Here is a 19,774-nt window from a genome sequence, read left to right on the forward strand (position 1 = left end):
AGACGAAAATCACAAGACACATATCACACCGGCTAATCAAGGCCCTGCCAATGCGCGCGTGTGCGTTACCTGTGGGTTTCATTTTTTGTTATTTCGATTTACAATAATGTTTATAAATGAATATTTGTTTTCTACAAAGTTGAAGCTCCCCCTGCCCGCTGTCTATTGCAACCACGACGGCCGTCGTCAACGTTGCGAGTAGTTTTTGAGAAGCAAAAAGAAAACGAGTTGTTGTGAATAACGTTTGTGCGTGATAAGCCACAGTGCCCTTTCCGAGCCAAGTTTAGAGAACGCTGTCATTTGCCAAGCTTCAACACCTTGCGATTGAAGTTGTTTGACTTATCCATGATGTGTTTTCTGACACCTGTGTCGAATTATGGAGTTGTTTTTTTTTAAGGTTCGTGTGTGTGGGGGTGAGGGGTTTGTTTTATTTGTTGATGGGTTTGGAGCGGACTCCCGGTCGGATTTGGTGGCCTCGGGGAGCTGATGAGCATGGGAAGGGACACGCACATGCGTGTGTGTGTTGCCGTTCGTAGACGGTGCCTCCCGGCGTGTTGCTGGCGACCCTGGAGGACCCCCCTCCCTGGGCGTTTTGTTAACCCTGCTCAGAGTTCACCTGGTTAGAGTTCACCTGCTCAGAGTTCACCTGCTCAGAGTTCACCTGGTTAGAGTTCACCTGGTTAGAGTTCACCTGCTCAGAGTTCACCTGCTCAGAGTTCACCTGGTTAGAGTTCACCTGGTTAGAGTTCACCTGCTCAGAGTTCACCTGCTCAGAGTTCACCTGGTTAGAGTTCACCTGGTTAGAGTTCACCTGCTCAGAGTTCACCTGGTTAGAGTTCACCTGCTTGGAGTTCTCCTCTGTCCCAGTGTTAGGCGGAAGCAATTAGCAGCATCCTCTCTCTACATTTCATTATTAACCACGTCGTTTCACTTTACACAATTACAACTGTACGTACATTCTGTACGTACGTTTATTTTTTTCTTCTGAATATAGAATCCAGTGGTTCAATATGTACACCCGCACAGCTTAGAACATTTAAATTGTGCCCTACGTCTGTGATTGGCGCAGATGGTTCGGGCTTTTCAGAACGCACCCAGCGTTATAGTCGGTGCGTCGTCATCGTCAACATTTCAGCCAACACACTGGCGTTTGTGCGAGGCTTATGCGTCCGGTCGCACGGTTTACATCGAGTGTGTGCATCGGAATGGGGGCGGTGGGGGGTGGGTGGTAGGTGGAACGATTTATCGCATGCCGCCGTGGCGATTTTGAAGAATGGCAGCAAATTCAGGGTAACAATTTTATTCAAGGTTCAACCGTTTTTATCATTGTCTCGCGTTGCAGTAAAATGGCAGCGCCGCCTATCCAAGTGGCCGCAGGGCATTGACGTGAAATCTTTACACACGTCGAGAGGAAGTTTCGGAGCGTACATTCTTGTACGCGTCATGACGTGCTGCTTGCACCGTGAGCTTGAGCGCAGACCTAGGTCGATCCCTAAATGCATTGCTTCTAGATGACAACAAAGACACAGATCCCCCGTGTAGCCTTAACAGACCTTTTGGGCAAGTGCTGTTCGCGAGTAGCCATTTATGAAGACCTACACGGCACACGAGGGGGTGGGGTGGCCAGCACCACGCCCGGCCGCCTTTGTCTCCCCAGTGGTAATGTTTACACACCGCACCAGATACTCATTTGAGTCCGATTCGACCTAGTGGAGGCCCAGGACCGGTTCAGATAATCGTCACCAGTGCTGGCCGTGAGCGGGAATCGAACTCGCGTCGCCAGGTTCGTCGCGCAGCGTAGCGCTAACCGCTGCACTCCCGCTCCGACATGACAACGCACAGACACACACCCACACACGGTGACAGCCGTGCATTGTATGACATTGTCCACGAAGCTGCTGGTGCACAGGTTGTCTTGTAGACCACACACTCCGACCGTTGAGATGGCACGAATCCTCAAAGTTGGGAGTGAGCAAGCGCGTATCGTGCATACGTCTCGCGTGCTCGTTTTTTATTCCGTCAAAAACAATTCCTTGCTCGTCTCGACCAAATTCTTTCCCCGTTGTTACAGCAGCACAAAAACGGTTGTTTACGTGAACCGACTCTAATCGGCCGAATGTGGTGTTGAAATTCAAGTCGTGAAAAGTCTTAAACCACTGGTGAGCCGCGGATGCATAGCTCGGCAACTGATCGATATGTCGGCACGTATAAGTGATAATAATACTCTCCGTGTAAAAGTGACAATCCTATCGGGTGGGGAGGGCGAGTGACGGGGAATTTTTGGCATGAAGCTGCCACGTTGCCTCAACCCAAAAACAAAAGTGGACCCGTTGTACTGGCTACGAAAACCCACCGTGTCAAGTTGCCGATTTGGTTGTGTGTTCAATGTGACGCTACCTTTACCCGATCAGTTTAGGAAGATGTTAAACGTGGTGGTTTTATAATTGTATATCTTTGCGATGCTGCGTGGTTTTCAAGTCCATGTCTTATCTAATGCAATCCTGTTACGTTTCTACGATACATTACAGAGCTGCCAACTTTTCCAATGTAATTGTGTTTGCTTTTGTTTTTTTTGGTGGTGGGGGGGAGGAGGGAGCTGGGGGGTCGATGTCCTTAACGTAGATTTGTATCGTCACTGGGCTCCTTGTTAAAGCGCAAGCTGGGATAGGCTGACTGGAGCTTGGGCAGGACGACGACACACTCACGTTCAGCCCCAACGTTCCACGGTAACTTGGAGACTGACCCCCCCCCCTCTCCCCGATAGGACATTTAAGATTCAGTTCCAGTGCTCGTGTGCGGGTTTGTCCCCCCTATCGTCCAAATTATGGATTTTACCCCCCCCCCCCCCCCCGCATCAAAGCTGACGACAAATCGGTGTTCTTGAGCAAACGGTCGGCGCATGCCCCACTATTTGTCACTTCCATTTTGGCAGCTGTGTTGCATGTGCGCCGAGGCATTACCCGCGCGTGCCATATCCAGTCTCATATTAATTTGTGTCCAAGCAGGCTGGCCGTTGAGTGCACTGAATGAGTTTGCAAAGTACGTACATTATTTTTTTTCGCTCCTAAATTTGAATATCCATGCGCACGCAATACAACGGAGGCACACGGCACAGATTGGTTTCTGGAAGCCTTGGAAACAACAACAGAAACGTCGCTCCATCCAAACCGATCGACCGAATCGGAAGCGTCACTATCACAATCTCTGAATCGCACGACAGGGTCCGGCGCATTTCACGCCCCCCACTCGCACACCCGGCGGCGCTCAATCGGCCCTTTGGCGTTAGAGGTTCACAACTATGCCGAGTTTAAAAGAGTGCTTTGCTATTGAGTGCGAGTCTGAGCGCTCCCTTCAATATTCCGATCGCAAGGCTTGCTGTGAACCGTGACGCTCCGTGGATTTGCTACGCGCGGCGCTGCCCGTTCGACGAGATAGCAGAACCCCCTTCGATTGACCGGCTTCTCCAAACGCACTCTCCCGCAGCAACAGCAGCAGAGCAGCAGTTGGGCGCATTCTGCCGAACAATTTCACACCGTAATAGTGTCCACGTGTTTCTTTTTGTTGGCGGGTACAGCAGCTTCATGCAGACGTGGGATCAATGAAGGCGTCGTGGGCGATAACTGACCGCGTGAATGGAAGAAAAAAAAAACTCGTTTCGTCGCGACTGGGTGTTTTGGCGCAACGTTTAATTTGTCAAAGTCGTCGGCGCGTGTTTTTTTTTTGTGTGACATCGATAAGATTCCTCGTGTCTGTGCAAAGTTTTGTTGTTGTTGTCGTCATCTTTATTTTTTTTGGGTGCAGGAAATGAAATGTACCGATATCGAAATGAACCCTGATCGCTTCCAAATGAAACGGGCTTCCACCAGGGGTGTAGCCAGAGGAAGAAGGGCTCGGGGCACTTGGCCTCCTCCTCCTCCCCTTCGTCAATTACCAGTGTAGTGTTCTTAACCCGCCCCCTCTTTACGTGCAACCTCAAGCCTAGGGTGCAACCCCCCAGCCTTTGCGTTTTGCAGCGGGAAGCGCGTTTCCCTGCTGCGCAGCCAAGGCGCTGTGCACAACACACTGTGGCCATGGCAGGCTAAATACAAGCGGGATAATTAGCGAACTGCAGAGCCATCGTAAATCAGTGCTCTGCAGGGGGGGAGAATTTCACTATTATTCAAATATTGTCAATAAAACTAGTCTGACATTTCACTTGGGGAAGTTGAGAGGGTGTTTCCAGTCACGTGACCACAAGTGGCCAGGAGCAGGGCTCACCACGAGTGAGGCCTCCCAAACAAGCGGTGCCTTGAACAAACTGCTTCTCGGCGCGTGATGCAGTGAACAGCGTCTCGGTGGGGAGGGGGGGGGGACCACTGCTTCTGGCTGCAAATGCAGCCCGCGTGCTTCCCAGTGTTCCGCCATTTCTCTAGATTAGGTGAATGGGCCTGAACAAAAAACAACGGTTTTTACTTTGTCAAAAATTTCTGAACTTTATGCTTTTATTGGGACCCTGAACGATGTGAGACAATGTGGTTGTACGCATTCGGAGACACACAGCAGTACGATTCAAACGTTTTGATTTAGCCATGGACATGGGATGTGCATACCTGTTAACTCTCATACATACAATCCCTGTGTATGCACGGTGCCTGTATATATGTACACGCAAGTTGTAAAGTAAACATTTGCCCCACCGTATTTACTGTATTATATACAGTATTTTAAATGTGTGCACGTGTGTCGGTTTCCCCGTGCTCTTAAAAGTTCCCCTGAGTTGTAGGACAATTGGAACGAATTCCACATTTTTTTAATGACCCGGGAGAGGGGGACCCAGTCTTTTCCAAAAGCACAATCACTGTTGACTTCCCACCCAAACTGTGCAGCCTCGCACCGCGTGGATTCACCACTCACTCTACCGACCCCCGGACAGAGAGAGAGATGATGATTGATCCGATGCAACTGGGTCTAGCCACGACAGGGGGTTCAAACACGCGTGGTCGAGACCGCCGTTCTCCCTCCGACCCGGGGCCGCTTGAGAAGACGCGGGCATTGCACGGCGTAGCCGTTGGTCCCTGAAGCTCGGCAACCCCTCCACTCCACCCTGGCTACAGCCCTGGCCTCAACCCCCACCCCCCAACATTTGGAGTAGGCGATGCCGTCAGGGTTTATCCGCTCGCGACGCGGCCGTCCTCCGAGAAGTTGCTCTCTCGTTCTCTCTGGGCAGCAGCAGCAGCAGCAGCGATCGTCTCCGTTTAAACGCCGCTCATCGCCGCACTGCAGCGACGCTGGGTGATCCGTCAGAACAAAACCGCAACTTACAAAAACCCCATTGGGCCATTTGATAGCTGCAACAATTTTACTTTGTTTGTGTTCTCTCTCTATATATACTGTATATTTTATTTGTTGAACACAGCATCATTGTTTTTTGTTTTGACGGGGAGATTGCTTGGTATTTTTGTACACCCCTAAAGCAATACACGTTGCGATGTATTAAACCGAAAGGGCCTGGGTTTTATGGTCTTTCTTGTATACGGCGATGAAAACTTAACGCGCTGAACACCCCGCGTAGAGAAACACATCGACATGAGCGAAGAGTATCACGTTGATCTAACAATGGTTAATGTTCTTTTCGAGATATCCTGTTTTGTTCATGCAAAAAAACAAACAGCTGCTGTGGCCTTTGGTTATTTTATTTTCGTCTCCATTTCAGTATTTGTGGACACAACTGACACGTGCATTTTGAGAAAGGGGTGGCCAGCGGTATTTTGAAAACAAGCAAAAAAATTGGGGAGGATTGTATACGGAGGAGGAAGTGGTGGTGACGACGACGATGATGATGACGACGTTTTTTTAAAAAAAAATCACAGTTCCTAAAATGACCGTGCGCCACTCGCACAGCCGCGCGGGGTTTTTTCGCGCGACCGAGTTTTGAAAGTTGTACATTGCTTTTCATTTATAACGAGAAACGAAATGCTTTTTTTTGTTGGGGACTTATTTTCCCCGTGTAGCTAGCCTTTCTAGCTTTCTTTTTTTATATATAATGTCCCTTTTAACCTTGTAATAATTATGATGAAAGGAAAATGTCGAGACTGTGGAAGGGGAAACATGGATACAACTTTTTTTCGTCACAGATTGTTATTACCATTACCCTTTATAGTTTTGAAAAAAAAATATCTTAATAAGTAAAAAAAGAAAAATACAAAAAAAATGTTACTTTTATTTTACTATGATAGCTAGGAATCCTAGGTATGGTTTGGCAATAGCATTATGGTAAACTACCAAACTGTATTGTATGCATTATCATTTACGAAAGAAGAATAAAATAAAGCAATGGTGTGCTGTTTTTAGGCTAATGTAGCTTTAGTGCCTACGGATGTAGTTTTTCGTTTCAGATTCATACTGTGTGCTCCAAAATATACGATGCTTGCTCGGACACGACAGAGTGGCATACAATAGAAGCCTTAAGTTCTGTGTAGGGACAATCTGGGTCCCAAAGTGGTGGCGTTTATGAAACACCTATCCGGTATTACACGGCCGTCCTGAATTACCGTACAACCTATCTTCCATTCGTTCTTCGTTTTTATTATAATTATATATTTTTAAATTGTTATTTTCTTTTTTTTTCATTTCTTTTTTTGGCTACAGTTGCATCAACTGTCATGTGTATATAACATTGGTAGCAATAAATGTGCAGTCATTTTTTTCTAAACCTGAAGTCTGTCTTCTGTGTGCGTGCGTGCGTGCGTGCATGCTCTGCGGGTGAGCGGTGGCAGCGGTTAGCCCACTCGCGTTACAAATCCAGTGACCCGAGTTCGAGTCCCGCTCGTGACTAATATCAGTGACGGCACATATTTTAACCGGTCTTGAGGGGGGTGGGACAAAGGCGGCCGGGCATGGTGGTGGTTACCCACCCCCTGGTGTGCCCTTCCTGCTTTAATACGTGCTCGCTAGCAGCAATTGCCCCACAAGTCTGTTAAAGCTATATGGGGGATCTTTGTCTTTGTAAAGACACAGCAATGTATACATAGCACCCCAGATTCCTGCCCCGTGTACACCGAAGGCGCTTGATAATTGAACTTGCTGCCGCGCGAGTCGAACCAACCTAAATTGAGCCTCGTGTACAATATTCAACCTGCTATTGGCAATGTTATGCCTGTTGCAGAAGGATTCGGGAGTATGCACGTTGAACTTCTTTCGCACCGTACGTAGCCAACCGTGTTAATCGGAGGTGCGGGAGAAGGACACCAAGAATAACATAGAGGGCGGACGGGGAGCCTAGGTGACTCGGCTGACACTACCGGGTCGAACGTGGGTCACGACTGCGGTAGACACTGGGAAAACGGCGTGGCCCAAACCCAGAGTCCCGGCAGGCCCTCGCCTCGGGACATTTACGTGGCTACTTGGACCAGTGAGCCATTCAAGCCGCATCATTCGTTGTGTCTAACATTCTTAAAATGTATTTCCACGGCAAAGCCTCACTAAGTCTCCTGGCAAAGTGTTGCAGTTGGGGTGGCGATGTTGCTACGCATTTCAAACATTCATTCGATTTCAGCTTTTTGTCCTTCAAATTTGCTCAATTTTGGACTGCGGCACCGAGAAACACTGGCCCCTAATCGTTTAAAAACAACGTCACGGAACGTACAAGTGTTGCATATTTATATTGACGGCGAGTACGCCCGCCGTGTTGCCCCAGGGCGGCCTTGGTGCTCGCAGTGCGAAGCTCCGTGACAAAAGTGGCCCAATCGTGGTCGCCCGGACGAGACGTGGGACGACTGTGGGCGTTCATTCGTACGCGCAGGCCTGCAAGCACTCCTCCAGCTCCTTGACCATGTGACGGTGGAAGGCGAGCTGCCCCTCCAGGAAGAGGGCGAGGGCTCGCTTGAAGATCCGCTCGCCGGCTCTCGACACCTCCAGCTCCTCCGCCATGCACACGCACAGCACCGTGTTGGCTCGGTGGTTTGCCGCCCTGCCCCATGCACGGATTCACACGCAAACGTTTTTACTTCCCCCTTTGGGAATGGCTGAGCAACGACGACGACGACTTCACACGCTGTTGGTCAAGCGGAGACAACGGCGTCAGGAGCAGCGGAGTGTATCGCCGTGACGTCTCCTCCGTATTTGTGGATGAGACATTGTCGTTATCCGTTGATCGGTCTGTTCTGGATGACCACAGTCGCGCGCTGATACCGGAGAGTTTTAAATTTTCCGTTTGTGTATCAGGTATCCGCGTCTGCCAAGGTTTGTGCAGTGGATGGGATTTAGGTGGGACCATGTGGAAGATCGAACCCAGGGGATATTCAACGAGGTGTTTGTGAGTTCTTTCGAACTACATTCAGCTCTCCAAGCTCCACCCGGGTTGAATTCGCAAACATTCCACTGCACTCCTCTGAGTCTACAGTTCCAGTCCGTCCGTTTGTAACGATGAGAACGAGGTCGTCTGAAACGTGTGCATGCTCGACGTACCACTGCTTCAAAAAAAACATTCATCGCTCTTTTTATTGTGTTTTTAAATCGCGTTTGCCAAGAACAGGCCCGATGACCCCCAAGAACGCAAAGCAGCCAGCAACAAACAGCACTACCAGCAAGCGGCACTATCAAGAACTTTGGGTGGGGGGTCGGGGGGGAAGAGACGATGGGGGGTAAAATGCAAAGTGGAGCAGTGTGGGGGGGGGAAGCAGAAAGAGAGAAGTGTTGTGACGTGGAGCGTGGCCAGCGAGGGTGTGGGCGAGTTGGGTGAGTGGGTGGGGTGGTGAGTGGGTGGGGTGGTGAGTGAGTGGTTGGGTTGGTGAGTGGGGTGGTGAGTGGGTTGATGAGCAAGTGGGTTGGTGAGTCGGGTGAGTGTGTGGGTTGGTGAGGGTTGGTGAGTGTGTGGGTTGGTGAGTGGGTGGGTTGGTGAGGGGTGAGTGGGGTGAGTGAGTGGGTTGGTGAGTGGGGTGAGTGAGTGGGTTGGTGAGTGGGTGGGTTGGTGAGTGGGGGGTGAGTGAGTGGTTTGGTGAGTGTGTGGGTTGGTGAGTGGGTGGGTTGGTGTGTGCGTTGGTGAGTGAGTGGGTATACCAGACGAGGCAAGGTACGGGAGTGATGGTGGTGGAGGTGACGATGAAGTGTGGTGTGGAGGCAAAGGTGCACTCCGCTACCTGCCGGCCACATGCCGCCTCTGTTCGTCCTTGGCCCGTGACAGCGCGCCTGCCAGGGACAATGACAAAGGTCACCCGCATAGCCTCCGTAGACTTTTGAGGCAAGTGCTGCTAATTTTTGTGGGGTCGTAACGCAGTGCACCAATCGCTACACTCGTCACACACAATCCAGTTTTTAGTCTCACAGATGGGAAGGTTGACCCAAGATGCACGTGGAATGGGACTACGACTACTCACCACTTGGCTCGACGCCTCGGGCTCATATTTTAATGTATGTTGAACTTCTTTTGCACCGTACACAATCAACCGTGCTAATTGGAGGTGCTGGGGAAGGACAACAAACTTAAACACAAACACAGCGGTTCCAAAGAAGTGAGTTTGTCAATCTAGATGATGAAAAGTGCATAGCTACAGTGGCTTCTTAATATCGGAAGGGAAGAGCGTTCCAGACGGCCGCAGCAGCGCATCTGAAAGCGCCGCGCGACGCGGTGACCGCTGCTCTCGTTCGATGGCCAGCAGCCAAAAGCCGCCGGCTGCTACGAGGATGAGCGGAGTTCGCGTGACGATGGTTCACGCTTCTTGACGAGATCAGTGAGGTGATCGCGTGTAACGAGCATGGCTTTATAACGCTGCATTCGTCCGGCAACGGGAAGGCAATGCCGATCAGCAAGCGCTGGGCGGACACAGTCGGATCTTGCAGTGCCTGTCACGTGCTCAAGAATTCTGTACACGCAAGATTTCAACGCAAGAACTATTCTCAACGATTTCTTTTTTAACTCAACACATTTATCAATAACCCTTTGTGGCCTCAAGAGGAAACACGTATAATAATCGCTGTTTTGGGCATTGCACATGAAAACCCATTGCCAAAATGTGACCTATTTTTTAAAATATATTTTTGTTTTACTTTGAAGGCCACGGTGTGGTCGATAAAGTGTTGGAGTTGTGTTCTCCGTACTCGTGTACACAGTGGCCCCGTCGCGACACGCGCCAGACAATTTTGTACCAAGCCGCAGCTTTCGTTTCGTGTCCAGGGGGGGAGAGACCTCAAACCTCGCCCCAGCGCGACGCCGCCACCCGCCCGCCCCGGTCTCCCAGAAAGGCCTCACTGTTGTGCAGCTTGAGGAGCTCGGGGAGGCCGCAGGTCAGGCCGCCGTAGAAGCTCACGGCCTCGTTCAGCGGCTCCGTGTCGGCTCTGGCGTGCGCGGTCGCCGCTAGCCCCGCCGCCCGGATGGCGTTTCCTGCTTGGACCAGCGCACTGCCCAGCGGGCCGAGCCCGCCACCCCCAGCGCCACCTCCGGCAGCACCTCCGGTGGCGGCGGGCGGACCCGGCAGCGTGGCCAGCGCTGAGAAGGTGGCGCCCAGCTGGTTTAGCGCCAGCGCCAGGCGCTCGTAGGAGCGGCGGCCACCGTCGCGCCACTGCGACACCGCCTGCCACGTGGCCTGGCGCAGCTCGGCCATGCTGCTCTCCGCGTTCACGTGGAACAGCTGTGAGCCGGGGCAGAGAGCGAGGGGTGACGTTCTGGTCATTGTCCCTTCCGTCGTTACCGTCAACGTTACGCATCTCAATCGTGATTTTGATATTGGAGGAATTCGATGGGCTGTAAAGCTTTTATATGTTTTTGCAGATGTCCGGCACGGGGCGGGTCAGAAAGTTTCACCAACAAACAATAAAAAACAATAGCGGTGGCAAGTATCGTAAAGGTAAAGCGGTGTCGGATGAAGGCCTCCCTCCCACTCTCCGTTGTGGCCTTGCCGCACGGTCCCGCAAAGTCGTTTGTTTGAAATTACACAATCGGTCAACAGCTCAGTTTAACACGCAGTAGTCAGCTTTCACGATCAATGTTATCCATAAGAGGTTTTTTGGTTTTGGGTTACATCGCAAAAATATGAATGTGTCATTAAAACACCGCCACCACCCGACACAGCCAATAAGTAAACCCACAACATTTACAATTCAAGTGCCATGACGTTTTCGCCGGTTTAGCAGGCGACAGCCAGATGAGGCTGGTTGTAATTAATCACATTCACTGCCGATGATTTTATCAAACATGAACGATTACTCAGGTTAACAAGGTAAAACAGGCCGCCTGGCTTTCTGCTGCTGGTGCTGCTGTGCGTGCGTGCGTCTACCAGAGGTCGCAAACGGGTTTTGAATCCTTACCCGTACCCGGCCGCACCAGGGTCGCAAACGGGTACCCGTACCCGGCCGTACCCGTAACCTACCCGTACCCGGACGGGTACGGGTAGGGTATGGGTATCGGGTACCTGATTGCGACCTCTGGGATGAAGCCATGTTGCAGGTGCGGGTGGGTTGATTCTAGGAACTTGAATTGTGAGAAGAGACAAGATGTTGGGAAATGAGTGACAAACGGTTACTCACCAGTGACTCACGGCCTACCCGTACCCGGCCGCACCAGGGTCGCAAACGGGTTCCCGTACCCGGCCGGGTACGGGTAGCCGGGTATCGGGTAGGGTACGGGTATCGGGTACCCGGTTGCGACCTCTGGCGTCTACTTGCGGTGCGCGACCTTCATGGACTTGCCCAGCTCCTCCGCGTGCTGCAGGTCGGCGGAGCATCGGACGTCGACGCCGAGGTAGAAGCTGTGGCCCACGTGGCGGTCTCGCTCGGCGCGTCTCTTGCCGCCCTTCCACTCCTCCACGTTGTCGCCGCACGTCAAGAAGTGCCGCAAGACGTCGCACCTGTGGGCACGGTCGGGGGTGGGAGTGGTGGTTTTTTAAAATTTTTACTTGACACGCTTTTTTTTTATTATTATTATTTTTACACGCTTTTATTTAACTCTAGATTTGAAGCTTTCGTGACTGCAAGGATTCATACGCTTAGGTTTTTTTCGGTAAAGTCATGTAGGTAAAAATATATAAATAATAATAGAAATAAAATAATAAATCACGACGTTTCGGATGCAACACAAGCTTCCTTCATCAGGTGTAAAAAGGCACAGCAAAATAACTACAATAACTAAAATAACTAGTTATTTTGCTGTGCCTTTTTACACCTGATGACGGAGACTTGTGTTGCCTCCGAAACGTGATTTATTATTTTATTTCTATTATTGTTTATATTATTTTTATTATTTATTTTTTATTTAACTCACTTCGTCTGTTGTATCCTCAAAAAATAAGTCTTGTAACTCAATTTTTACACACTTCCCAATGTGCTATCGACTGCAAACTTCGTATACTGATGACAACACGATATTCTATCATAAAAAAATCCAAAACATATTTTAAAACTTTTTACACGCTTTTATTTAACTTACTGTATGTGTTGTATCCAAAAATCTTGTAACTCAATTTCAACCGTATTCCCAATGTCGTATCGACTGCAAACGTGGTATAGCTATGTCATACTGATGACAATACTATATTCTATCATTAAACATTTCAAATATATTTTTTAAAACAATCTTTTTCACGGCTCTAATTGTCCACGCTCAACTCACGTTGCCTGTAAGTCACCACGGTCCCTTACGTCACGGCAAGCCTCGGGGAGCCACGCCCAGGGGCGGGGGATGTGAATGGAGGGGAGGGGCGATGGGGGAAGGGGGCAGGGGGAGGGGCAGCTCGGACAGTACATTTCATTAAAGCGCGTTTTTTATGAAAGTATTTTTAAATATGTTATTATGAACTCACTCTGTTGTATCCTCAAATCTTGTAACTCAATTTTAACCCACTTCCCAATGTGGTATCGACTGCAAATTTGGTACACTTATGTCATACTGATGACAATACTATATTCTATCATAAAAAAAATAAACATATTTTAAAAAAAAATGTTATGTTATGTTTCGGCCTGGGTCTAATTGTCCACGTTCAACTGACGTTGGCTGTAATTGCCCACGGTCACTTACGTTATGGCAAGCTTCGGAGCCACTTCCTGGAGTCGTGGAGTTCTTCCATTACTAGTACATTTCATTAAAGCGTGTTTTTAAAAAAAATTAGGGCCCCTTTATAACATAAGCCACAGGCCCCGCACCAGCTTCATCCGGCACTGCCACCACCGCTCCGTGTCTCACCCGGCGAGCGCGGGGTGGCCCGTGACGTGCTCCAGCCACAGCGAGAGCTCGCCCACGCGTCGCCGCACGCACTCGGGCGCGTAGCGCGCCGCTGCGGGCAGCGTCCCCGGCAGCCGCGGCACCACCACTGCGGGGAACTTCTCCTCGAGGCGCGCCCGCAGCCACGTGAACTGCTTGTAGCGGCGCCACACGGACGAGGGGGCCGGCGAGTCGGCCGCTGCCGCCGCCGACGACGACGTGAGCTTGTAGGCCAGGTAGCTCTTGATGCCGCCGAACTTGCTGCGCTTGGAGGGCGCGCTGACGGCGCACGTGAAGCGCGCGGGGTCATCCAGCCACTCGGGCGTCCCGTGGGCTCCGCTGATCGTCGCGACGCAGCGGCCGAGGTCCCTCGCCGCCTGAAGATGAGGTGCGGTGGGGGGGGGCGGATGTTGGGCCAGGTGAGAAGGCGAGAGACAAGGATAGCCTCATGAGTGAGAGTGACCGGGGCCAGAAACAACAACGCAAAGCGATAACGTAACAACGGAGCGTGGCCTTGAAGCGAATAGAAATCGGAGAGGAGGAGGAGAAAATGACCGAGCGGAAAGAACCTGCGGTCAAAACTGCCGCATCATCGTCATCATCATCTTGACTTAAAGCTTTCGTGACTACAGGAATTCATATTCCTGGGTCTTTCGGTAAAGTCACGTAGATAGGTTCAACCTATTTACGTGACTTTACCGAAAGACGAAAGAATATCATCGTCATCGCCACGCGTCTCACCTCTGTCGCTGCCGCCCCATCACAATCCCTGACCCCATCGCCATTCCTGACCTTGGCTGCTACCCTCGTCCATCGTCCGGGTAGCGGCGGCGGCGGCGCATCGTCGCGATCGTTCGACCGCAGGAAGGTATCGGCCATGGCGCCCATGGCCGTCGTGCCCATCATCTCCACGTTCTGGTAGTGTGCGGAGGGGAGAGCGTCGTCGCCGCTGGAGAAGGAGGAGTCGCCGCTGTCGAACGAAGAAGCCACGGACGTGGGCGCTTTGAGCGAAGTTTGGTGGCAGAAGGAGACGGAGGAGTAGGCGATGGGAGGGCCCGGGCACTCGTACACGGTCGTTGCAGGGAGCTGCGCGGAGCGAACCGTACACGCAAGAGTGAGCAATGTCTACCCAGTACCCCAGATTCCTGCCCCGTGTACACCGATGCCGCTTGATAAGTGAACTTGCCGTCGCGCGAGTCGAACCAACCTAAATTGAGCCTCGTGTACAATATTCAACCTGCTGTTGGAAATGGTATGCCTGTTGCAGAGGGATTCGGGAGCATGTACGTGTCTGCACGTTGAACTTCTTTCGCGCCGTACGTAGCCAACCGTGCTGCTGAACGGAGGTGTGGGGCGGAAGGACGACAACACGAACACACAAAAAGCTGTTGTAAAGATGTGCCAATCTAGATGATGATTTAAAAGTGCATAGCTCCAGCAGAGGTCGCAAACGGGTTTTGATTCCTTACCTGTACCCGGCCGCACCAGGGTCGCAAATGGGTACCCGTACCCGGCCGGGTACAGGTAGCCATTCCCTACCCGTACCCGTACCCTACCCGAATGAGTGACAAACGGCTACTCACCAGTGACTCACGGCCTACCCGTACTCGTACCCGGCCGCACCAGGGTCGCAAACGGGTACCCGTACCCGGCCGGGTACGGGTAGCCGGGTATCGGGTAGGGTACGGGTATCGGGTACCCGGTTGCGACCTCTGCCGGTGATTCCCTTGAGATTGACCGGCGGTGACGAAAGGCTTGGCGGGCAGGTTTGGAGGCGGTGTGTGTTCGCTTCATAATTAGCGGCCGGTTTTTGTCACACACGTGGAAGGCATGAGAATTCAACATCCACGATAGAGGTTTTTGTTTGTTTGTTAGATCGCGTAAATATGAATGTTGAATAAATATGAATTCGTTGCAGCAGCCCTCTTTGCCCACGTCAGCAATTGTTTCTTGCTGTGGTTGTCCCACCTGATGACGGACGCTTGTGTTGCGCCCGAAACGTCGTGGTTTAATTCATTTATTTTATACCTACGTGACTTTACCGAAAGAACCAAAGTGTAAATATGAATGTGTCGTTAAACCCGTCACCACCCGACACACAGCCAATTAGTAAGGTTTGTCACGTGAGCAAAACATGCCAATTCGTTACTATTCTTGGTTCTTTCGGTAAAGTCACGTAGAAGGGAAATAATAAAATAATACCAATATTGAAACAATTCTCACGACGTTTCGACTGCAACACAAGCAATCATCATCAGGTGTGAAATCCACAGCAAGAAATTTATATGAATCCCTGCAGTCACGAAAGCTTTAAATCAGAAAAATCTAAATTTAATTCGTTACTAGTTGAGCACACCGGTGTGTTGGAGAGTAAGTGTTGTGTTTTGATTTAAAGCTTTCGTGACTGCAGGGATTCATCTTCTTGGTTCTTTCGGTAAAGTCACGTAGAAGGGAAATAATAAAATAATAAAAATAAAACATAATAAAATAATTCTCACGACGTTTCGGCCACAACGTAAGCAGTTCTTCACCTGAGGACGGCTGCTTGCGTTGTGGCCGAAACGTCGTGAGAATAATTATATTATGTTTTATTTATATTATTTTATTATTTTATTACTTCCATTCTACGTGACTTTACCGAAAGAACCAAGAAGATAATTGTTGTGGGTTTACTCTCCGACACACCGGTGTGCTGAACTAGTAACGAATTGGCAAACCTTACTAATTGGCGATGGCGGGTTTAACAACACATTTATATTTACTCGATCTAACCAAAAAAAAAACCTCTTAATGATAATATTGGTCACGATTGCCTACTGCGTGTTTAACAACTCAACATTGTGGCGCATTGCTCAGCCGACGGGTGGAATTCTTGTCGCATACATCGGGCCAAAGAGAAACGCCGTAGCGTTCGCACGGATTTGCCACGCAGTACTCACCGTATCGTAATGCTCATGATGAGGATCGTGGTGGAGGTGGTGTCGTGGCGTGTGCTGCTGTGTCGTGTCCTCTGGGCTCGGGAGCAAGACCCCTGCCGGGCTCAAGTTGCGGTAGTTGACCAGGCTGTACATCATGTCCGGGCACGGTGGAAGAGCCGTTGCCTCGCTCTGCTCCGGATCTTCCTCGAAGGTGCTGAAAGCCTGCCTGGGGAGGTGGCCATCCGCTGTGGCGTTCCAAACATTCCGGGAGCTCTCTGCAGAACGCGAGTCCTTTGACATGCTGTCAGACAACAACAACAACAACACGTGCACACGCGCTTGTGAATAAACGCAGCGAACAGAAACAAAAAAAATCGCAGCGAAGAAGCGGTTTTGGCTGCTACTTTTATGGAACTAAAATCACCACCACCTCCCCCCCCCCCCCAAATATATATTTTGTCCCCCGCAATCAAAACTGCCAAAAGAGGATGCGGTTTCTGGTTTAAAATGGTCAAACAAGTTAAACAGCGACTTTTGAGCACCAAATTCACATTTGGCGAAATTCAGAAGCCCTTCTCTTTAATGAGCACACAGTCGGCCACATGCTGGCGATGGGAGCGGGGGGGGGACCCTAGTTTTGTATAACACAGCACCACGTGAATCCGACGGGCGTGAAAGCTGATTGGCACCCCCAGATCCACAGACCTGCTCAGTTTGTCGTCATTCTCCCGCGTGTAGTAGCTATAACACGTGTAGTAGTGTAGTAGTGTAGTAGCTACTACACGTGTAGTAGTGTAGTAGCTACTACACGTGTAGTAGCTACTACACGTGTAGTAGCTACTACACGTGTAGTAGCTACTACACGTGTTGTAGCTACTACACGTGTAGTAGTGTAGTAGCTACTACACGTGTTGTAGCTACTACACGTGTTGTAGCTACTACACGTGTAGTAGTGTAGTAGCTACTACACGTGTAGTAGTGTAGTAGCTACTACACGTGTTGTAGCTACTACACGTGTTGTAGCTACTACACGTGTAGTAGCTACTACACGTGTAGTAGTGTAGTAGCTACTACACGTGTAGTAGTGTAGTAGCTACTACACGTGTAGTAGTGTAGTAGCTACAACACGTGTAGTAGCTACGGGCCCCGCACTTTCAAGGGCCCCGCGCTGAATGCTTTCAAGGTATCAATTCCGGTTCAGTGATTCTGCACTTGCTCTATTACTATAGTACTATACCGCCTTCGACTTTTACAAACGACTGGGTGTTTTAAAGTTAGCGATTTGTATTATGAAAAAATACAATTACTTTACTATGTCATTTAAAATGTGTATGTTTTAATATTTACGTGTTTTTATTTATTTAGGGCCCCTTTATAACATGTGCTACAGGCCCCGTACTGTGTGTGTGTGACCACACACACACTTCATAGTGTAACCACACACACTCGCCACACACTTTAAATCGCGTGCATCCGAGCTTGCAGAGGGGAGGGCGCGATGTTGCGCGCGACACAGACGTGGAAGTCAAAAGAGAGCCGTCCTTGCGAGGTCAGGAGCTGTGAGGGACGTTGCCTTTTACAGAGGAGTCTGCTTATCAAGAAGAATCAAAAATAAATAATTTGCCCCAACAGCCTGTAACAGCCTGTAGGGGCAAGTGCTGTTAGCGAGCAGCACCTATGAAGGCCGGCACGGCACACCAGGGGGTGGATGGCCAGCACCACGCCCGACCGCCTTTGTCTCCCCAGTGGCGATGTTTTTACACACCGCACCAGGTACTCATTTGAGGCTGAGTCGACCTAGGGTAGGCCCGGGACCGGTTTAGACAATCGTCACCGGTGTGATGCCGCGTTCATAGCGCAGCGCGCTAACCGCTACACCACCGCTCCCCACTACTGCACAACACACTGTAACACACTCACAACAACAACCGCCATTCGCCACTAAGTGGCGGTGACGTCACTACGACGCTTGTGCCAGGCTATGTGCACCTTGACGCCACGTGAAGTGTCGAACGCCCGCCGGCAGGAGGTCACGGGGCAGACCCAGCAGGTGCCACGGGTCGACTGACTGAGATGACCGAGATGACTGGCTGATGCACCACCTGTGCCCCCTACTGTGTCAACTTGTTGTGCTTTAGACACCCGGCGTTCCGCTCGTTGTTGTGAGCGTCGCTCCTTCGCCCTCCGTTGTTGTTGGAGGGCGACTGCCTCCAACTGCCCAGCAGCGTCCTTCACGAGCCTCCTCCACAGAGGCCGATCTTGACACCCACCGCTGGTACCGGTCATCGGCAAGTCCACTCAGCTCCACGTCCTCCTGTACCACATCACTCCATCTCTTCTCCAGCCCGTGCCGCGTTCGTTTAGCCCCCTCGATCCGGCTGAACAAAAGCTGTTTCAGCATGCGGTGGCTGGGCATGCGGGCTACATGGCCAAGCCAACGCAGCCTTGCCTGCCGGAGGAGCTCATCGATGGGACTTTGCCCAGATCTTTCGAGGATTTGTGAGCTCCTCACACAATCCAGCCTGGTTAAACCCAGGATGGGATCGGATCGTTGGCAGGCCAGCCTAATTGTTTCTAACCGGCGAAGATGCTCCATTAGGGGGGGTCCACGTTTCGCAAGCGTAGAGAAGGGAGGGAATGACTGTGGCCGAGAAGACCTGAAGCTTCGTGCGGAGCGACAGACCAGGTAGCTTCCACACAGCGTTACGCAACCGATGAAAAGATATTGCCGCTCGACTGATTCGGAGTGAGACCTCTGCTGTTAAACCGGAGCCGGTCATGAGCACACTGCCCAGGTATGGGAAACTCTCCACTCTCTCCACAACACACACACGCACTGTAAGACACACACACAACCCTACCTGGGTTTCGCTGCCAAAGGTTTCGGCTGCACCGACTGCCTTTGACTTCCGAGACGGCGAGTTGTTGGCAGATCGTAGTGTGTGTGTGTGTGGGGTGTGTGTGCGGTGTGTGTGTGGGGGGGGGTGCGAGAGGGGGAACACTTCCAGGAAACCATTTATTGTGTGAGTCACGCGTGCGGGCAGCGATAGCGAAGTGGCGGCCACAGGAAAGCTGCCGCTTGATACTGCAACTGCATCGAGCGTGCACGGCAAGGGGGAAGTCGCGAACCGTCGCGCGTGCAAACACCGACGGGGTTGTGAACTCGTGCCCAGCGATGCATAATCTGTCGTGTAGTAATAGGTTTTTTTACCCTTTCAACTGGTACAAAAACTGACACCTTTATACAAGGCATCATGTTTGCAATAACCACAACACAAGCAGTCGAAATGCAAACAAAAATAAACAACTCTGATGATGATATGCACTGTCCTTGAAGTTGATTGGTCCACACCCGAGACAGCTTTTCTTAGAGCCTAGTCTCCATTGGTGTTGGACCAGATGACGCCAAAAGGCGTACAACTCAAAGACAGCGCACTATCAGAGTATTGAGAGTTCGGGGTAAGCATTTACACTATGAGACATCTCCTTTACCAGTGGCAAAATATAGTAGTAGGTTTTTACCCTTTCAACTGGTACAAAAACTGACACCTTTATACAAGGCATCAGGTTTGCAATAACCACAACACAAGCAGTCAAAATGCAAACAAAAAGAATCAACAAATCTGTCGTGTGTTTAGTTTCCTGTCTACCCCCCCCCCCACAGAAGCCGTCGCTCCTTCGATTA

General features: G+C 50.7%; 1 protein-coding gene across 2 annotated transcripts; it reads right to left on the reverse strand.

Annotated features, from left to right (window-relative positions):
- Positions 1 to 5,656: 5,656 nt before the first annotated feature.
- On the reverse strand, positions 5,657 to 19,056 carry LOC144734795 (sorting nexin-33-like). 2 transcript variants are annotated; one of them, XM_078617178.1, is made up of 8 exons: positions 18,951 to 19,056; positions 16,111 to 16,390; positions 13,964 to 14,257; positions 13,154 to 13,548; positions 11,648 to 11,819; positions 10,226 to 10,604; positions 9,117 to 9,165; positions 5,657 to 7,948 (listed from the first exon to the last, which is right to left on the reverse strand). In XM_078617178.1, the coding sequence occupies exons 2-8, from the start codon at positions 16,387 to 16,389 to the stop codon at positions 7,765 to 7,767; spliced, it is 1,752 nt and encodes a 583-aa protein (XP_078473304.1). In that variant the 5' UTR covers position 16,390; positions 18,951 to 19,056; the 3' UTR covers positions 5,657 to 7,764. The 2 variants fall into 2 exon arrangements, with proteins under 2 accessions (XP_078473304.1, XP_078473303.1); XM_078617177.1 differs by having other exon boundaries at positions 13,913 to 14,257.
- Between the last annotated feature and the right edge of the window lie 718 nt (positions 19,057 to 19,774).

Source organism: Lampetra planeri, chromosome 53, assembly GCF_965212315.1.
Source record: "Lampetra planeri chromosome 53, kcLamPlan1.2.h2, whole genome shotgun sequence".
NCBI classification, from domain to species: domain Eukaryota; kingdom Metazoa; phylum Chordata; class Hyperoartia; order Petromyzontiformes; family Petromyzontidae; genus Lampetra; species Lampetra planeri.